This window comes from Oryza glaberrima, chromosome 2 (assembly GCF_000147395.1).
Source record: "Oryza glaberrima chromosome 2, OglaRS2, whole genome shotgun sequence".
NCBI classification, from domain to species: domain Eukaryota; kingdom Viridiplantae; phylum Streptophyta; class Magnoliopsida; order Poales; family Poaceae; genus Oryza; species Oryza glaberrima.
In genome coordinates, this window is record NC_068327.1 from 10,859,173 (window position 1) to 10,879,595 (window position 20,423).

At 42.1% G+C, this 20,423-nt stretch overlaps 3 protein-coding genes across 3 annotated transcripts; 1 reads left to right on the forward strand and 2 right to left on the reverse strand.

Annotated features, from left to right (window-relative positions):
- LOC127763783 (factor of DNA methylation 1-like) lies at window positions 1–4,711 on the forward strand. The gene is made up of 7 exons (XM_052288579.1): window positions 1–98; window positions 1,905–2,794; window positions 2,927–3,108; window positions 3,351–3,440; window positions 3,534–3,818; window positions 3,967–4,185; window positions 4,303–4,711. The coding sequence occupies exons 2-7, from the start codon at window positions 1,912–1,914 to the stop codon at window positions 4,528–4,530; spliced, it is 1,887 nt and encodes a 628-aa protein (XP_052144539.1). The 5' UTR covers window positions 1–98; window positions 1,905–1,911; the 3' UTR covers window positions 4,531–4,711.
- Window positions 4,712–5,535: 824 nt separating this feature from the next.
- LOC127764406 (E3 ubiquitin-protein ligase SINAT5-like) lies at window positions 5,536–9,435 on the reverse strand. Its single transcript, XM_052289289.1, has 3 exons — window positions 8,821–9,435; window positions 6,290–6,676; window positions 5,536–6,148 (listed from the first exon to the last, which is right to left on the reverse strand). Exons 1-3 carry the CDS (start codon window positions 9,121–9,123, stop codon window positions 5,786–5,788), a joined length of 1,053 nt encoding a protein of 350 aa, XP_052145249.1. The 5' UTR covers window positions 9,124–9,435; the 3' UTR covers window positions 5,536–5,785.
- Window positions 9,436–10,889: 1,454 nt separating this feature from the next.
- On the reverse strand, window positions 10,890–20,158 carry LOC127764405 (CLP protease regulatory subunit CLPX1, mitochondrial-like). The gene is made up of 15 exons (XM_052289288.1): window positions 19,568–20,158; window positions 19,233–19,294; window positions 19,044–19,144; window positions 18,499–18,578; window positions 17,975–18,025; window positions 16,573–16,647; window positions 16,421–16,498; window positions 15,252–15,308; window positions 14,735–14,805; window positions 14,551–14,650; window positions 14,334–14,438; window positions 13,612–13,674; window positions 13,384–13,506; window positions 11,736–11,891; window positions 10,890–11,166 (listed from the first exon to the last, which is right to left on the reverse strand). Exons 1-15 carry the CDS (start codon window positions 20,072–20,074, stop codon window positions 11,092–11,094), a joined length of 1,704 nt encoding a protein of 567 aa, XP_052145248.1. The 5' UTR covers window positions 20,075–20,158; the 3' UTR covers window positions 10,890–11,091.
- Between the last annotated feature and the right edge of the window lie 265 nt (window positions 20,159–20,423).

The following is a 20,423-nucleotide window of genomic DNA, read 5'->3' on the forward strand; positions in this document are numbered from 1 at the left end:
CTTCCTATAAGAGAGAGGTGGAAGAAAGCAAAGCTTAGAGAGGGAGAGAGAGACGACGTGCTCATCGATCTGGTTTTGGTTGGAAGGAGGCGCTTCAGGTCGTTGCTCTCCATCTCTCTCTGTGTGTGTATCCTCTTGTTGTTGTTGTTGTTGGTTTCTTGGATCTTGCAGGAGAATCTTGCTTCGTTTTTGCTTTCGCGCGGATGGTGGTGGATAATCTCCTCCCTCCTCGTCGTCGTTTTTTTCTTTCTGGGTGAATTTGTTTCTGCGTTGCACGCGTATGATATAGCTATAGGGTGGGTTTTGATCGATCGATCTCTACGTGCGTACTCCATAGTAGATGGAAACACACATCCAAGTACTAGGAGGATATGGGTTTCTAGTTGCTTTATATATACCATGTGTTCCTCTGCTCGCTTCCTTGCTTTTTCTCCATTTTGCTTCGATTGATTGAATGATTTCCACTTGGTTTGGTTGGTCGATCTCCATGGAATCTCTCACCCATCCATACGGAAATGCCAAGTCTGCGTACGTCTGCGTGCTCCTTTTCTTGTTGTTGTTGTAGGTTCATCTCGCTTCTTTGCCTGCTCATAACACATTTCTGCACCTGCATCCAAGCCAAGCAGAAGCAGAGCTCTCGGCATGGCGGCGCCGGCGGTCTTCTCCATCTCCGGCCGCCGTCGCCCGCTCTGCCGACGAGAGAGAGATGCTGCCTTGATGCTTTGATGCTTGCTGGGCTGTGTAGTCACTCCCTAGTCAGGCCCATGGCCCGTTAGGAGCCTTTCACTGGCCCACGAGAGAGAGAGAGAGAGAGAGAGAGAGAGGAGAGCAACCGCTTGAGCAACGGAGGGAGGCGGCGCCGGATTTTTGGTCGATTTGAGAATTGAGATTGAGAAGATGGATTAAAAAGGAAAAAAGAAGGGGGAAGGGAAAGGCATAAACATCTCAGTTGCTTGAGAGCACTGGTTGTCCATGGGAGAGGGACATTTAATTATTTGCAACTTTTAAGATGTGTCAATTAAGGATTTGTCACTCGCTGTATTTGATATGTGGGTCCTTATGTGTCTATGACATGTAAGTTCAATGGCAAATCCTTTAGAACTACTCGGAAGAGTGGCAAATAGTTATTATTCCCATGGGGGAAGTTATCATGGGCTGCGGTGCGACTAAGTCCGACTGAACTGACCTTTGATAGTTAGTGAGGGTGCCTAAAAGGTTTCTTGATTATACATTTATACTTGGGCTGTGTAGATATTTCGAGTTTCGCTTCTATAGGGCTGTTTCTGATGCAATTGCAATAGATTGCATCACCTCTGTTCATTGGCAGTAGTTTTGTTTGCTGGAACTTTACTGGATTGTTGCTTAGGCTAGCTCAGGGGTGCAAATGGGGATGGCATTGCCTATCAGGTCTTCTCAGGTTATATGCTTTTCCTGTACTTGTTCTGTGTAGTGGTTCCTGAAATGTTCTGTGCTGGTTTCTTTAATTGAAATGGGAGGGGATCTTCCCTTCTTGCTAAAAAAAAGAAGTAGATTGCAAAATGAACACACATCAGTGAGTTATTTCAAAACTGTAGGATTTTGTGTTGCTTGTTTCATAATTATTTTGCTGCTGACTTATTTCAATTCTTCTACTGAAGCACATTTACTGTTAGAGAATCTGTAACACTGTCTAATGTTGTGTCATGCAAATGCAAATTGAAATGCAATCGTAATTCCTATTCTAATCATGAATGACCATTGCCCTGTTGTTCTGTGTGGTCCTCTGATGTTCTGAACAATGCCATATGCACACTTACTATATCCTTGCTTGATTTTTTTTTAACTGTGGTTGGAACAAAGGTGCATCCAGTGCTGTTTTCGAGCTCAATGCAATGTTCTCACCTGAATATTTCCGTGTCACTCAGGTCTGCCATGGATTTCACCTCCGACGAGTCAGAGCTAAGTGATGCAGATATTGATGACTATGCTGACAAGTGCTACATGGACCTCAAGACTGGGAAGCCGGTGGTGAGTCTAGGCAATGAAAAGTTCAGATGCCCATTCTGTCTGGGGAAGAAGAAGCAGGACTACCGTTACAACGAGCTACTTCAGCATGCCATTGGGGTTGGCGCATCCAATCGCGCTCCAAAGGTGAAGGCAAACCACATGGCCTTGGCCAATCTTCTCAAGAACGACTATGCTGATGCAGCAGGCTCATTGCCATCACGACAAGCCGTTGGACCAAGTAATCCTCCAAGGCCATTGCAAGATCAGGAAGCGTATGTTTGGCCATGGATGGGCATCCTTGCAAATGTTCCAGCTGAGAAAACAAAGGAGGATGGAGCTAGTCTGATGCAGCAGCTAGCTAATTTCAATCCCTTGCAGTTTACTGCTGTGCTCTGCTCCGAGGGTAGGTATACTGGTTATGCAGTTGTCGGTTTCAGCAAAGATTGGATTGGGTTCACGAACGCCTTGGCATTCCACAACTACTTCAAATCACAACGTCTGGGTAAAAAGGATTGGGCAGCACTTGGACAAGAGAAGTACATCTGTGGATGGATGGCAAAAGAAGAGGACTACAAATCTAGTGACCCAGTTGGTAGGTTTTTGTCAGCAAATGGTGATCTGAAGACCGCGTCTGGTCTGGAAAATGACCTGTCTCGCAAGACTGAGACTCTCATAGCTAACTTGTCACACCAGATTACAGCTAAGAGCAAGTATTTGGTGGAACTGGAATGCAGATGCAATCAAATGAATCTCTCTGTTAAAAGGGCAATGGAAGAAACTGACTTGCTGCACAAAAGTTACAATGAAGGTACATACTACAAACTGTTCATATGAATAATTCTCATGCCATGGGCATATGATTGCTATGTTGTTGTCTACTTTTATTGCCAATTTGCCAGAATAATATCTATTGTGTTGTTTCATTTTATTGCTGTTACAGAAATGCGAAATATGCAATCTGCTGCTCGTGAACATTCACAGAAAATATTTGAAGAGACTGATCAGCTGAGGAAACAGTTGGATGATAAAGAGAATGCCATCGAGAGGAGATCCAAGCAACTAAGCAAGTTTGTTGCTCAAACTGACATAGAAAGAAGAAAATTGGAGAGTGAGATGAAAAAGGTATGAATGTAACCACAGCTTTGCTCTCTTTGCTTTATGTTACTGTTTAGCATTTGCATTTCCTCTTCAGAGTTCTATCTTCAGGAACAGCTATGACAATCTTTCTAGGGGTGACAGGATTTCTGTATACTTGTCATGTATCTCTATTACACTTCCTGTTAGCTCCGCATTTACAGTCTGGTTACGATGATCTTTGTTAGAATATCTTATCTGACTGTTTGTCTTACTGATTTCCCCTACAGAACTCTGAGCAAAACGACTCCATCCACATGGCTAGAATCGAGCAACAGAAGTCTGATAAAAATGTGCTAAAGCTTGTTGAGAAACACAAGGTCTGCACTCTTGTTTCCAATTATTAATCTTATGCAAGATTCTTTTAATTTCTCATGCTCTGGAATTTACTCTGGCTTGTAAAAATCTCACAGAAAGAGAAGGAGATTGCTCTGAACAAAATCCTGCAGTTAGAAAAGCAATTGGATGAAAAGCAAAAGCTGGAACTGGAAATACAACAACTTAGAGGAAGACTGCTGGTGGTCCAACACATGGAGGGAGAGGGTGTTGATGTGAAGAAACGTACTGACGAGCTGACTGAGGAACTAAATGAGAAGATTGAGGAGATGGAATATATGGAAGGTCTGAATCAAACTCTCATTATCAAAGAAAGGAAGACAAATGATGAACTGCAAGATGCCAAGAAAGCGCTGATTTCGGTAATGTGATGATATGCTGATCTTTCCTTTCTACTGCTTGACAGAGTCTGAAGATATTTTCATTTGTGTTGATTTGGACTCATTTCAGATTCAATCTTATTATACTATGATTGTGGCTGAGACCTGAGTTTGTGCGTATGTTTTGTAGGGCTTATCAGAATTGTTAGGCCCTCGTAGCACCATCGGACTCAAGAGAATGGGCGAGCTGGATGAGAAACCCTTCCTTGCAGCTTGCAAGAAAAGGTATGGTACTGCTGACGGTGAAGCTGAAATAAAAGCTGCTGAATTTTGCTCCGAGTGGCAAGAAAATCTGAAGGATGCCAATTGGCATCCGTTCAAGATTGTTACCAGAGGAGGAAAGACTGAGGTATGCTCAACAGAATGAAATCTTCTGGCACAGTTTTTCGCATTCGATCTCCCGACAAATATATGATCTACACTTCCATCACTGACATGACAACGATATCCGTTTTCTTTTCTGTAGCAAATCATCAATGAAGATGATGAGAAGCTAGTGGGCTTGAAGGAGCAGCTCGGTGACGAGGTCTACAAGGCCGTGACCACGGCGCTGCTGGAGATCAACGAGTACAATGCCAGCGGCAGCTACGTGGTGTCAGAGCTGTGGAACAACAAGGAGGACAGGAAGGCCAGCATGCAGGAGGCCTTGCAGCACGTCCTGGAGCAGTGGAAGCTTCGGAGGCGAAGGAGATGAAGCACGCCTTTCACTCACACTGGATTGAACTAAGGCTTTTTGTTCATGCTTCGTAGTGCTCAGTTATTTTTTGGATGGGATTATCTTGGCTTAGCTGAAACTGGAAGATTATGCGTTGTGTGATCCTGGTTTCTCGCTCTGATTGAAATCGCTGGGATAAACACATTAAGGTCATGAACTACATTCTGATAGAATTAACTTTCTGATATTCACTACATTCTGATAGAATTGTGCTGTCAGAGCATAAATCTTTTTGGGACAGTATTATAAGAATCTGTTTACTATTTCTGAGACAATTCCTTTCCCCGAACTGTTTGAGTTGTTGTTGATGATGATGATGATGATTTCTTTTCGTACCCTTGAAAAATTACAGTTAGAAAGAGTTGCATATTTGGAAGCAACGCAGCACAATGGTAGCTTCATAGGCCTAGATGTGATGTACATTATGCAATGCTGGACGCCTGGAACTTTTGAATTCAGTAACAGCAGTTGATGAGATTACTCTAGCTGTAAATTAAATTTCTGAAGACTTCAGATTAGTGAAGGCTAACATTCAGCATCATCGCAGAGTACACAAGGGTATCAACATCATACAAGATCCAGGAGGGTGCAGAATACCGTAATTAAATGTTAAATGTTATCTCTTTTAATTGTTCAAGAGTAATATATATTTGCTGCATGGTAATTAGGTGTATTTAGTCACTTTCTCGTCTCACTAAGAGTATATATCTAGAGCTTTCTGAACATGATGGGTTTGCAATTCCCTTTCATTTTTTTTTCTGAGAAAGGAACATGTGCATATTATCTTATAAACGACATTAAGTAATTGAATTTTTCACATTTTACAGTTTCACCATTTCGTCATGGATGGATACTTAACACCCGAATACCCAATCAAGCATAGATGAAAACATACACACCCAGAAAATGCTCTGATCAATGGTTGCAAATTACAAGCAAGAAAGAGCATAATGGCCTCCCATCTCAAAATGGGGCACAAGGGCAAAAGAAACAAATCGAGAAATTTCTTATCATGTGATCAATCAGAACCCACAAAGCTCAAGCCGTATTTTTTTTTTCATGGTCCTCACACGTCAGCCCTAACTAATTTAGGGCAGGCCACAACGGCTACGTGGAAGAAAAGTGGAAGCAACACAAACAGATTACAGAAGCGGGCACAGGTGCACCACACGCATCACCCAATATACACCTAAACCGAATCCGAATCCGAATCCTTCTCTCTTGTTATTTCAGTTCAGCTGAATAGGTTTGGAATGCAGGCTCCCGAGTCAGGATTCTGCTGTTCCTTCCAGATTCGGCCGGTGACCCGCAATTTTAACTCTTTCCTCTCTCCGCCTGAGAAGAACAGAGCCATGTTCCGCTGAATTATGAGGCCGTCATGGCTGTCCCTAACCTTCCGGTGGCTGTCCCTTATGCTGCGGGGAGTGCCCTCCCATATCATCTTCCGGCCATTCGCGCCAACCTCAAGGCTATAACTATAGTTCCTGGCATCATTTTCGTCGCCCATAAAACGGAGGAAGGCCATGTAAACCGGAGCCACTCCAAGTTGGAAGGCCTCGAAATGCAAGCAGAAGTACTGCCCAAAGCAGTGAAAGACCTAAAAGGATAATAAATAAGTATCAAATATCACCTTAAACATGGATAAAAAAAAACTCTTGCAGTTAAATTGTACCACTCACACCAATATATATGTTAATGAGACTGCAAGTGATAGAAGGCAATAAAGGTAAACACTTACAGTCAACATCCAAGTAGCATTTTCGACCTCTCTGGGGTTTGACTTAACATAGCGATGGTTGAATGTGCACCCTGAGTGCATGTCAACTTTATGGTCATCCCTCAGATGAGCAACTAGGAAAGGAATATCCCCGACAACTGAGCATTCAGAGCCAGCATAAGGGCAGTTGTATGGCCTGAAATTGCACTGTGATTCATGCTTGAGTTTGCTGTAGTACGGAAAGATTTCTGGACAACCTAGTGAGTAATATTTGCAGGGTAGCTCAAGCGATTCAGCCACTTTCTCCAATGCTAGACATCTAATATCACCAAGCTCCTGTCGACAGGTTGGGCAGCGGTTGTGCACACGGGTTTTGCAGGTTGAACACAGAGTATGACCATTTTGGCACTGTAATATGGCAAAAAATATTAGTCAATTATCAATTACTTATATTGAATTCTGACTTGTAAATGCTGAACCTAGAAAGATTCAAGCTTCATGCTAAAAATAGCTAAATAGGACATATTTTCACTCAGACAAATTTCTACCAGGAGTATTACTAAAGCAAGAACTACAGAAAAATAGTTAATTTCAACAAACAAGAATGTACTGCATCAACACAAGATGAAAGATACAGTGAAAATACCACAAAAAAAGAGAGGGAGAGAGAGAAAACATGTACTATGTCCATGTATTTGTGATGGAATACCACAGACGCAAAACTCACATACAAATGGTACAACATGCACTTTTGTTTAAAAGCTTCCTGATTCATGAGATATTATGAAATCCTAACAAGAAGGATTTAAAATATGGTTTTTATTGTGATTTGTAACTGCTTTTGGAAAAGTTCAGCTCTTTCTGGCATAATAACATCATTGTCCGCATTAATTGCCTGCTTTGTAGCTACTCAGAAATATTTTACAGCCTGGGCAAGCTTCACTATAGCTAATATTTACTACCGAAATTCTATCTCATTTTCTAATTACATGGAATTTTAATGGATTATCTATTGATGAGCCCAGGTGGATGTCTGGGGTCACCGGGCGGTAGATCCGCCCCTGCCTGCTCTATATGTTGTGACGACTCATTGAGATCATTCATCAAACACAGTTTCCTCACTTGAATCTGATCGCTGTGCCAAATGTTGCGATAAAACTACATGTCCGTGCACAGGTTATTAATAATGGTACGTCTTTATGTTTGATGTTAGGAAAGACTTCTATAGTAGAAAGATACTTAACCTACACCTCTAACAGGATCACAGAAAGCATGCTTGGTAATTCTTCAGGCTCCCAGTGACCTAACTAGCAACACAAATTCACAATAGACAAAAAAAAAAAAATCTCCAAGCCACTCCAGATATGAAATTTTGGTATTATAACAAACTATAATGTGACAACATATCCCTGATATAAAAAAGTGTAACCTTTAGGTCAGTTAACAGGTCATCACTTCGTTTTAAAAATGTGACACATCATACGACACCATATGACCATAATAGTCCATCAAGCAGTAATACAGTCCAAAGTGCATGCAGGAAAAGATTTTGATACATTGGGCAATACTTCTTAACAAACAGTTAATACAGCTGCTTCCAAGTAAATTTTAATAAAAAGGTAATAAGTTGCAACAGAACGATAAAGAAAACGAAATAACAGGTAACAAAAAGAATAACTGATCATCTTAAACTACATGACATCTTCCATGTCCCAACTTAAGCCTTACCTTCCACTTGTGTAAGGGCATACAAGCATGCATACAACACATCCCCTAGACTACAAAAAGAAATGCACTAAAAAAGGCTAGAAATGAACTGTTCTATACAACCCAACACTTCACTAGCATTTGTTGTAGTGATCATCCTTGCATCCCAGTGACATTTTCCACTACCAAGCATCTAATACCATGAAAGAGGGCGTCAAAGTAAAGACTCATGGGATTCGCGAAGTGACGTAACAAGGCAAAGATAGGCCGATCCTCATCTCCAAATGTTCTGCCGCACATGCTGCTGATTCCAGACATAAGAATATATTCACAACAGGAGATACTCGATTCCTCTCCCAAAAAGAAAAAAGAAAGATGAAAGAAGAGATACTAGCTAGGTGTTGATATTTGGTTTCAATTTGCTGTAAACCTGTAACCTAAATGGGGTCAATTATACCGATTGCATTAACTAAACGTGAAGAGCAGCGGTGTCACTAGTCAATAATCAGAACAATAATTTTATCTCCTGAAATGAGAAATTGCTGGATCCTCTCAGTCCGTAATTGATTATCGTTGTTTAAACAGCATTGCAAGTTGAAATCAACACGCCGCGGCAACCATCCTATCCCCTGAAATGCAGCAAGCACGCCATATTTTCCCGTGGCAGGGAAAGGCAGTATCCAAGAAGCCCCAGGATCAAGAACCCCCAAACAGACACGCAACGAAGATCCAGCCCTCTCACAGCACCGGATCACGCGATTCCACCCCACCGACGACGACTCCCTTGCGGTGAGAGGAGATCCTAGTAGTAGAAAGAAACCGCAAGAACCCCAAGAATGGCGGACCTGGTGGATGGGCGGGTACATGGAGTTGGTGCAGACGGGGCACTCGAGCAGCTCGTGGACGCTCGTCGCCGGGGGGACGGCGGGGGCCCCGGCCACGACCCCGACCCCTCCTCCTCCTCCTCCCCCCGCGCCCCCTCCGCTGCCCGCGGAGACGACGACCACGTTGACGGCGGCGGCGGCGGAGGAGGGCTTGACGAGGATGGGGCGTGGCAGGTGGGAGACGCCGCCGACGCCGACGCCATCGTCGTCGTCGTCATCCATGCTGTCGGAGTAGGAGACGCACTCGATGCTCGCCATGTCCATGGCCACAGATCGAACCCGAATTCAGCTCTCAGCTCAGCCCCCCGCCCGCCGCCCGCGAGCCCGCCGGGGCAGGGGGAGTCGATCGGGTCGAACCCTCGTCGGAGGCGGAGGGTGATCCGCCGCGATTCCGATTAGCGGCGGCGGATGGGGATTTGGAATTGGATTTGGAGAGGAGGAGGGGATTGTTGCGTTAGCGTTTGGGTTGCGGGGTGGTGTGGTTTGGTGGTGGGGGCGGTTGATTGCGGGTGTAATGGTGGTGTGGTGGTGCGGGGGGATTGGGTGGGGGTGGCTTGTAATTACGTTTTTCTTTTGCTTGTGCGCTTTTTTAGCGAGGAGGGGAGGGGATTCGATTTTATATAACCAAACAAACAACAAAAGAGCGTGGTGATGATGCGGGGGGAGTGCGGACGAGGTGGGGGTGCGGCGAATGTTCAAATTTTAAACTGACGAGGGAGGGGAGCGGTGGCGTTGGCGTGGCAAGGCTGGCCGGCTCCGTATGCTGCTTTGCTGCTGGCTGCAAATGCGATGCTACTACTTCTGGTACATGTGGCATTCATTCAAAGCCTGCAGCAGCATTCGATTCTCGTGCTACTTTGACAGTCTCTGAGTTCTACTAGTACTAGTACGGTACTACTAGTAAAAAAGAAGGAAATATATACTGTCACAGTCCTTCAACAACAATCGAACTATTCGTCCTAAAAGGGATCAATTTGTACTGGACCGGCCTTCTTCAACCCATTTTATTACTCCCTCCGTTCTACAGTATAAGAGATTTTGAGTTTTTCTTTTCTTGTAACGTTTGATCACTCGTCTTATTTAAATTCTTTTTATAAATATAAAAAACAAAAATTTATGCTTAAAGTACTGTGGATAATAAAGTAAGTCACAAATAAAATAAATAATAATTTTAAAAAAATTTGAATAAGACGAGTGGTCAAATGTTACAAATAAAAACTCAAAATCCATTATATTATGGGACAGAGGGAGTAGCAATCAAACATTCAAACCTCTTCTCTGCTCTTTCACTGAGGTAAGCATTCAAATTTGTGTTTAGTTACAAAATAATTCTTCAACCTTCCTAACTTTTTCAGCACAATTTTTCTACACACACAAACTTTCAACTTTTTCTGTCATATCATTCCAATTTCAACCAAACTTCCAAAATTTTGATGTGAACTAAACATAAACACAGCCTAGGAATGAAAAGGGATCAATTTGTATTAGGAATAAATATGAATGAAGGAGTACGTGCCGAGAGATGGAGTGCAGATGATACCAGGATTCTACGAGTATATGCGGAGAACATGAACAAGCGAAGGTCTCTCTTCTCTTCTTTTCTGGTCTGTCACCGGCACATTGCTCACCCACGAGAGCCGTGGTCGGGTGAGCGTGCCTACACGTTTACCAGAATAACAGGCGGGCGTCGACCAACCATACTGTACAAGAGATTACCCCTAGAAAAAAAAAATATGGTTATTACCAACTTTACAAAGAGACCAAGAAACCGGTACCGTCGTCATTACCAGACCAGGTATGGCGGCCAGTTTCTTTCAATGATTTTCCTTTTTCCAAATGATCCGGACTTTTTCGACATAAAATGATGAGAACTTTGAACACATGCTTGCTGCTTAACCTCCCCTGCCAAAGATGCAATAACACTAGTAACTGCACCTGATCAGTGTCCCGACAATATATTGCCAGTAATCATAATGCATCGCTCGACAGGTTCCTTCCAGGAAATGAACAGGAGGCTTGGAACTTCATCATGGCCATGAGAATCTATTCCCCTTTACCTTTTCTTTTTAAAAAAATGTCACAGAAAGGGAAGGTTTTGATCGCCAAGAGAAATTGCACCCCCGACATGGACCTTATACATGAATGTATGAGGAGGATGACTTTACATTTGAATTGGCTACAGTTACATGGCCGATAACAAGTTATATACATAATTACTGTTGTCAGGAATCCCTACATGCTGGCCACTCTAGAAGGGGCTTCTGTATCAATGTCAGGTTCTCCATCCACCTTCTCCGACCGTCGTAGCTGAAACGTAAATCTTTTAGGAGCGTACAAATAAGTGAAGATGGAGACCAACCAGAAATACAAAGGCTGGTCTTACTAATTAAACAATATGACACTACCATGATAAGTGATGCAACTGTTTGCTTGTTCTCCCAAAAAATATACTATATACATATCAATCGTTGTCTCTACTGAAAAATCAGGAGTGATGAAGAAAACTGATAAACATGATGTATTAAATATTACTTGAATAAGTTCATCACCACTAGCATGTAAGGCTCAAGGGGAATGTAACGACTGTTGGTTCTTTAACATTTTCAACGTATATTTCTACCAGTAACTAGAAGTCATCTTTAGGTATTCTGAGGTGAACAGGCCAGCAGGGGAATTCACAAAATAAACTAGCCAATAAAAACTGCTGAATTAGCATGCCTCTAATGTCTGCAACCCCATGTCTAGCCACTGAAATATAACAGGAGCAACATTAAATGCTGCATCCCATATCTAAATAATAGTGCTAAACGGTCAAGTGCACATAAGAAAGACTTTTGAGGTAACATCGTGTATGGAAAAATGATGATGATGCTCACCGTTGATTCTTTATTATGTTCATCCAAGTAAAGGTCCAATGCTCCTTCTCCACAAAGAATCTTGGCTCCAGAACCATGCTGATTTGTAGATCCAACAGAGTCTTCGTCAACAACAACCGCGTCTATTTTGTCTTTTCCAGTTCGTATTTCTGGAATCTGTAAAAAAAATAATGTTCATTACAATGGTTTAAGTAACAACAGGACTTTTGACATAGTAAAACTGAAAAAAAAAAAAACCTACTCAAACAATGTAATGGAACCAACGGACAACCAAAAGTGTAAGGCCCCGTTTGGTAGGGCTCCAACTCCCAACTCTCAACTCTAAACTCCAACTCTAGTGAGAGCTGGCTCCTATAGGAGTTAAAGTGGGTATGAAAAGTGTTTGGCTATATTGGCTAGCTCCACTCCACCACACCCTTGTTGGAATTTCGTCGAACACCTTGGTGGCGTCGCTGGCGTCGCCACCGCCGCTCAGCCCACGCGCCGCCTCCACCACCGCCGCCGCTCAGCGCCTCAGCCTGCGCGCCGCCACCGCTGCCGCCGCCCTGCCGCCGCCGGTGGTCAGGTCGCGGGCCGCCGCCGCCGCGGCCACCGCGCGCGCCCGCGCCTCGCCCTGCCGCCGCAGCCCGCACCTCGCCCAGCCACCTCCGACCCCGCGCCACCGTCCGCACGTCGCCGCCCGCGCGCCACCGACCCCGCGCCGCCTCCCGCGCGCTACCGCCGCCCGTGTGCCACCGCTGCTCGCGCACCTGCCGCGCCGCCGCCCGCCTCTGCTGACACAAACACCGCCGTCGGCCGCTGCGTTCAATGGCAGATGGGGGAGGACAGAGAACAGGAGGAAGATGGGGGAACGGGAGGAAGATGGGGAGGAAGGGGTAGTTCAATGGCATTTTGGTGTAAATACTCTAAAATAATTAAGGGTAGTGGGTCTTTTGAGGTGGAGTGGAGTTGTGGAGCAGCAAAAACCCAGCTCCATCCCCGTAGTACAAATTTGTGGAGCAGCTCTGCCAACTCTGCTCCAAAATATTGAGAATCTATACCGTTTGGCACAGCTCCAGCTCTAGGTAAGTTGGAGTTGGGAGCTGGAGCTGTGCCAAACGGGGAGTAACTCAATACAAGATATTTACTCCTTTTGTCCCAAAAATATAGGTAGCTGTATTGAGGGAGCACTACAATTAACTCCCTGCATAGTAAAATATGTTCCATCTAGTTTGAAGGTTTACCACTCAATCTTAACGTTCAGAAACACAAGAAAAGACAAGCCAAGAATTTTAGCGCATGGGAAGATCTTTGATTGTGAAAACAATAATGGTAGTATGTATAAATTTCCTATAGTAAATTCAAGTTTGGATATCTGGGGCATTGGTTTTGGTTCCTTTCTGGGTTATGTCTCTAGAGTCTAAACCAGACATGATTTCATTGGTTTGACTAATGAAACAGTGCTTATGATTGGACTTGAACCAAAAACAGGCAAGAGTATCATTCTTTTTTGTGAATTCAATGGTTGAGTGACCCTGAAAAGCTAGAACCGAATCATACAAAAAAAAACAATATTCCAGGTTCACGATGCTGTTCCAAATTGATTTCCTAAAATGCTATAAAACCTCAGTTGACAAATTTCAGCTAGCAGGAAGATACAAATATATACCTCGTACATGGATTCAGTCAATAAACTTTCTAATATTGACCTTAAACCTCGAGCTCCAGTGTTCTTCGCTATTGCTCTTTTGGAAATAAGCCGTAAAGCCTTCTCAGTAAAATGCAACTTGACCTATAATACAATGATGTGATATGAAAACAACTGATTAAATGGTTATACTTCAGAATATTCTGACTCTAAACAAAGTTCCAGAATTTGTAAGAAATACTCGCTTACATCATTCATTTCAAACAACTTTGTGTACTGCCTGCCTAGGGCATTCTTTGGTTTTGTAAGAACCTGCAGTGAATAAATGTGTTAAGAAAGATCAATTAATTCATGTACGTAGGACCTAGAATGCTTAACAAAGTATAAGGAAATAAACTTGAATATTGCCAAGTAAACTTGAACCTGCAGTGAATAAATGTATTAAGAAAGTACAATTAATTTATGTACGTAGGACCTATTATATATCGCACTTCAGACAGATAATGCCTAATGGAGTATATAGCCAGTGTTTTTCAAAATCAACCTGTATGGACAATGTGCAAAACTTTTGCGGTCACAAGGCAAAAATACAGTGATTGTATTTTGGTAAAACCATAAAACAAAGTCACTAACTGGCCAGTAACTGAAGTATGTCTCATCAACTGAAAATTATGGCAGCATGCGAACCAATTTTTGTTTGTGGCAGATGATGGCACATCTTACCCGAAAATTATGGTAGAGTTGATAAAAAAAAATATGCATGACACCACGAACCAATTTGAACATACTACTAAAATACTTCTTGGATAAATGCTTAAAAGGTACGCAGAAACCTTGAAGAAAGCAGGATAGCCAATAAAAATTGGCAGTCTGTGATTGGAACAATAATAAATAATAAATTGAAGCAACATGTGCCCTTTGACATAAAGAACAATTCAAGAGACACAGCACATGCATGCATCGCAAGTTACCTCAACAAGTTGGTCTTCACTAAGGGAAGATAGACTAACAAGAATGGGAAATCTACCAACAAATTCTGGGATCAATCCATATGCAATGAGATCACCACTTTCAACCTGCATATATTTCAACAAAGTAAGAACCCTAAATATTTCAAAGGATTCTAGCATGTAAGCATGACAAAAGTCACAAAACCAAGTATATGCATTCTTCTACTTGATCACTCACTGATTCGAGTAACGAGGATGTGATCTCAGCATTTATCACACCCCCAGTCCGCATATTTGAACGAATTGGTGCTTGGAAACCAATGGAAGAATCATGTCTCCTATTAAAGATTCAGGTGAAACATATAATAAGAAAACTCGAAAGACTTTCAGCGTAAAACATAAATGATGCAGGATATTGAAACCTTTCCGAAATAGTCTTCTCCAAATCAACAAAAGCACCACCACAAATGAAGAGAATGTTTTTCGTATCAATCTGCATTGCAAAACAAAACAGCATAAAACCATATTAAATAGTTTAACAAGAACATATGAAGGTTCTAGTTGTGCAAAAGCCAACTGGTTGACACTATTTTAGGTATGTAAATAAATATTTTCGTTTACATGACATAGTTAAAAGGGGCAATGAGAATTTCCATTATTATATTGCACTGCATTAAACATGGAGGGCAAAAGTGTTGCTCGAAAAGATGTTCATAGTAGTAAAGTGAAGAAAACTAATAAAAACAAAGCATCTTTTCTACAGATTGCAGAACAAGCACACAAGGTATCAAAAAACAAATGGTCTATTTCCAGACAACAGATAATTCAACCCAGGTAGTTCACTATCTTCTACTAGATGCAAGGAATAAAACAGAGGTTCTCTGATGTCAGACAAATATGAAATAGATAGCAATATGGCAAAATTGGTTCATAGGATACCTGGATATTGTCACCCCTTGGGTGCCTTCTAGCCCCTTTCTCAGGAACACTAACGACCTATCTTGACAGCATAAAAGCAATTGTAAGAAGATCAGTAATTAAAAACCTTATGCGTCATTAGTTTTTAAAAATACTAAAATAATCAAGGGTGCTATCCCATAAATAACTAACATGGTAACACTTAGATTTTCAAAGAGATTAATCTATGCCTATCAGCAAAATTGAAGGAAAGAGCAGCTTTACGAACTCTATGACAGATACAATGAGGAGGCCAAGAACAGTTTATTGACAAGTAAGTATGCTGATCTTTGTGGCTTAATCCATGTTGAACTACGGAATTGTATGGTCAACATTTTCATAAACTAGCAAAATAACTTAGCTAGAGTAAGTGATAACGATAAAAATTTTAAAAAGAAGCGCAAGAAAACCCCTTAAATAGACTTCTGGTTACTCCATTTAAATTAAATATATTGATACTGGCGCTTGCAATAGATTTTACATGATCAGAGGCAAATAAGTTATTGCCTCAATGATTTGGATTGGACAATTTAATGTGTTTTGCAGGTTCCAGCCATGCATACATGGCTGGAGAATCAAAAGGCAGAAGGTTATCAATAAAAACATGCAGTACATAGTTCAAGATAACAAAACATTATGAAGCCACCAACAAATTTTAGCAGCTAGACAGGGCATATTAACTACTCCCTCAGTTTCCATTTACATGTCACTTTGGTCACTTTAAGGTTTCAAAATACTTGTCACTACACACTTACCAATGTAGTTATTTCCATTTTGCCCTTTGTGAGTCTAAAATGATAATTAGTTGGGTAGAAGCTTCTAGATTATACATCCCACTCAAGTAGGAGCCCTTTTGTCATGTTACCTTGAACAAGTTGATTTACATTTGGTTTGTATGCATGGTCACAAGTGAAAAATAAATAAAAACGGAGGTAGTAAAATGTAAGCCTGGACCAACTCATGTACTACTAGCAAATCGTAGCAACAAACAATTTTGCACACAGGGTTAAGTAAAAATATGCCATTCATATTCTATGTTAGCAATCCATCTGAAATAAGATTTGGCATCAGCAAGCTATCAATCAAACATCCTAACTGGACTGTTCCTTGAGTATAAATTGGAGCATAACAACAAATAACGACAAGCTCACCGTTCCCTCAAGCATTTTTAGCAGTGCTTGTTGAACACCTTCACCTGAAACATCTCTACTAAGGTTGATGCTTTCAGCCTGCAAGACACTGCAACTTCAAAAATCCAAACAATAAATATATGATGAATTGACCCTAGCTAAAATATCAGTACCTTCTTTGTTATTTTATCAACTTCGTCAATATAGACAATCCCTTGCTGAGCAGCAGCTACATCAAAATCAGCAGCCTGGGGATTCAAAAGGGAACAGGAAAAGTGCTATCAATGAAGAGGGTATAGAGTGCTAGCATCAGCACTGGTAGAAAGGAATTTCAAACTCACTGTCCTAGTTTCTGTAACAAGCTTGATGAACCACTTAATTCATCTCCTAGAAAGAGCAGTTACGATTAATCTAAGCTTCCTCTATAGAGACATCATTTAGCAAATAGCCAATTAGAATCATCTGTCCTTATTAAAGAAGTCTTGAACCCAGGTCCAACACGAAAGCCCGAATAGATAGTAGCTAGATGCTTAGATCTCTTAAACCCAAAAAAAAAAAAAAAACATCTTCACTCTAGATCATAAAGCCAAAATGAATTCATGTAATAAATTCTATGCAAAGGTTATTTTATGATGTGCTGGAGTTAAGACCACAATCTTGATAGTTGCAGTTGTGAACATACGCGCAGGTATGCCTAGAGTTGGGAGCATGTGGAACAATGACCACATTAACATAGAAACAGTCTGTTAGCTAAGTCACAACACACATGAAATCTTTCTTAGAGAACTAAAAGGACATAAATATCTTATCTGAGTACATCCAGTTCTATGGTCAATAAAACACAAAATTTAGAATTTTCAGGCAACGGTGTCATTACCATAACTGCCAACATTAAAAAAATAGTCATATCCAAATTTCTATCTTACAATTTGCATTTTCCCCCCAGGGTCAGGGCGACCTTGTTTAACTCATTTCACCCTTTTTGTACCATAAGAGCTTGTGACTTGGAGGCAAATTCGAATGTCGAATATGGGTTGTCTCCACTTTGAAATATCATATTGTTATAGTGGCTTTCAAGATTTTTTATAGTTTTGTTTCAATTCTTCACATATTTAGGCACTCAGTAGAGAATAAGAGGGATAAATTATACTCCCTCCATCTACTTTTGATAGTCATATTTCCAAATCTGAAAAATTTATTTTTGATAGGCATATTTCAATCCAACCTATCCTCTTAATGACTTTCTCGGATTTAATGCGTGACCCTCCATTCCTCCACACAAGATTGGCTATATGGGCATTGAGAAATGTAAATATTAATGAATCGCTTGTTTACAAGGAATGACTAGTAGCATGTTTAAATGGATGATAAGTAGAATTACTTATCCTTGGTCTATGTGCCAAGATGAAATATGACTATCAAAAGTAGATGGAGGGAGTATGTCTTAACAGTTTAACACTTGCGCTAATGGTAGAAGAAAAATCATAAGGTTCTCTAAGCAACTATCGCAATACATGCAAGTGAAAAGGAAAGACTATATAGGCCACAATGTCAGTACACAGAAATTAACCATACCGCTAGGAGCTTATACAGGATAGATTCAACATCCTCGCCAACATATCCAGCCTACAATTGGAAAAACATGGTTAAAGAAAAGGTGAACTCCTGAGCACCAGCATGAGCACTTATTAAATCAAGCTGCTATACGACGCTCTCAAACAAAAGCATTGCATTTTCCAGACTACGATTAAGTACTCTATTGGTCTATTTAAAATATGCCACCTAAGAACACAGCACCCATAATAAAAAGTAATGTTACAGCAAAAAGAATCTTTAGAACACATGTATGGCTATGAGTATACTAAGCACTTTATGCTCAAGAAAGTAATGAAAACGTTTACAATACAATAATTACATAAAAGAGTATAAAGCACATATCATATATACATGGATCCAACTGGTACCATAATTTTGGGAAATCTTATGATATTGCTCCCCCTTACAGTAAAGCCAGGAATGGATAAAAATTGGATGCTATATCAGGAGAAGAGGAAAAATGCAAAGTTAATGAATTGATAAATTAAGATAATTCATCTAACCTGAGTGAGGGTTGTTGCATCAGCTATAACAAATGGCACATTCACAAACCTTGCAAGGGTTTTTGCCAGCAATGTTTTCCCTGACTTTGGGAAAAGATTTTAGAATCATATAAGTAAAACATTCATTTGATAAGAAATAAATAATATATACCATCATCTTATTCGTTGAATAGAAAATGGTCTACATGAGAGAGATAAAGTACAGATGTAATACTATTGCATGGTCTGTAAAAGAAAGAAGTGATGATTCAAATGAAAAACCAACCATCAACTAGTGCTATATTAAGAAGTTTCCAAATGCGGTCTCATGTGCTGGCACCTGGCAATTTGGTGTGATCGGAAGTGTTTCTACAATATATTAAAGTTTATACCATATCATTATTAATAATATGCATGCCTACTATTGATCATAAAAAATGCTAGTATTCATTTAGACAAGAATATTTTTATAGTGCACACGAGTTCTCCATTGAGACAATTTTTCATTATGTGTTACAAATATTGCAGCATACAGCACTAATAGATTGAATGATTGGAGCATGTACCCGAGCCTGTCGGACCCATCACAAGGATGTTGCTTTTCTCAAGCTCCACTCCATCAGTATCACTCACGCAAGAATCAGTCTCGCTACAATCTCCAGCAGACCTACAGTTTGAATCCAATTTACCACCTGAAACTACCCATACGCAGGACGCAGCAAGTCTGGCAAAACTGGTATTTACACAACACCAACCTGCTGGAGAGTAACTCGCAGTGTATCCTTTTATAGTGGTTATAAACTGCTACAGACAGTACCTGCCAAAAGACAAAAACAAGTTTATTGTTTCGATTTACCGGACAAAAGCACATAAGAGTCACTACAATCGCATAAGTGTAAGGCTATAAGCAGCGACGACGTAAACCTCTAGCCTACAAAACTAGAATAAGAAATCCCATTAGGCACAAACTACACCCACCCATACACTATCAACACTGTTTTGCAGTACCAAGTGAGGCTGAATCCCTAATCCAAATTAAGACAACTCCACTCAGAGTGGAATGCACAGAGAAACAGCATAAATAGTTCACCTTCTTGGCGCGCTCCTGGCCGATGACGAACTTATCGAGCCCACGGCAAATCTCCTTGGGCGTGGGGAACCGTCGCCCCAGGTTGGAGCCGCCCCACCCCGCACCACCACCACCCCCCTCGTTCCCATCAGACCCATCCCCACCACCACCACCACCCCCCGCCGCAACCCTAACCACATCGATCCTCCCCACCTCCGCCCCGCGCGCGCCGCCGCCGGGCGGCGCCTCCCCGGGCTGCCGCCAGATCTCCGGCGGCTCCCCGCCCCCATCCGACCCGCCGCCGGCCCCTCTCTCGGCGACCGCACCCCGCAACTGGGGCGCCGCGACGGCCCGCGGCAACGACGCCTGCTGCTGCTGCTGCTGGTGGCGCCTGCGGAAGTACGCCCAGGGGCGGCGCAGGCCGGGGCCCTGGCCCTGCTCCTCGGCCACCGCGCGGCCCGCGTGGATGCGGCGGGCCGCGGTGGCCGCGACGGCGGCGGCGCGGGAGCGGACGGCGGCGGCGGACATGGTGGGGAGGAGGAGGTGGGGGTTTCGTGCGGGGAAGAGAAGCCGGGGGTGCGTAGGAAATATCTGTGGATTTTTGGGGGAGGTCGCCGTCCGCCCTGGAGAGTAGCGGAGTGTTTCTTGCTTGTGGGGGCGGGTTGGTACGGTACCTATCCTTTTCCGCGGCTGCTTCGGCGAACGCCAACGAGATGCCTAGAGAGAGAAGAAGGAAAACGTATTGTAGCTTTGCTATGTGATGATCATACTCCTCGCTCCTTATCATCACCATTGACCAAATCACAAAATGATACTCTCTTCGTCTCATAATATAAGGGATTTTGAGTTTTTGTTTATAGTGTTTGACCACTCGTCT

Excerpts from the sequence above, each read along its gene's own strand:
- LOC127763783 (XM_052288579.1), top strand. The coding sequence starts at position 1,912 with ATGGATTTCACCTCCGACGAGTCAGAGCTAAGTGATGCAGATATTGAT. Across the intron at positions 3,109-3,350 it reads TGGAGAGTGAGATGAAAAAG|AACTCTGAGCAAAACGACTC; the intron begins GTATGAATGTAA and ends TTTCCCCTACAG. Across the intron at positions 3,441-3,533 it reads AGCTTGTTGAGAAACACAAG|AAAGAGAAGGAGATTGCTCT; the intron begins GTCTGCACTCTT and ends AAAATCTCACAG.
- LOC127764406 (XM_052289289.1), bottom strand. The coding sequence starts at position 9,123 with ATGGACATGGCGAGCATCGAGTGCGTCTCCTACTCCGACAGCATGGAT. Across the intron at positions 6,677-8,820 it reads TGTACCCGCCCATCCACCAG|TGCCAAAATGGTCATACTCT; the intron begins GTCCGCCATTCT and ends GCCATATTACAG. Across the intron at positions 6,149-6,289 it reads ATGCTACTTGGATGTTGACT|GTCTTTCACTGCTTTGGGCA; the intron begins GTAAGTGTTTAC and ends TTATCCTTTTAG.
- LOC127764405 (XM_052289288.1), bottom strand. The coding sequence starts at position 20,074 with ATGTCCGCCGCCGCCGTCCGCTCCCGCGCCGCCGCCGTCGCGGCCACC. Across the intron at positions 14,439-14,550 it reads CATCCTCGTTACTCGAATCA|GTTGAAAGTGGTGATCTCAT; the intron begins GTGAGTGATCAA and ends AAATATATGCAG. Across the intron at positions 13,507-13,611 it reads AGTTGTTTGAAATGAATGAT|GTCAAGTTGCATTTTACTGA; the intron begins GTAAGCGAGTAT and ends ATTGTATTATAG.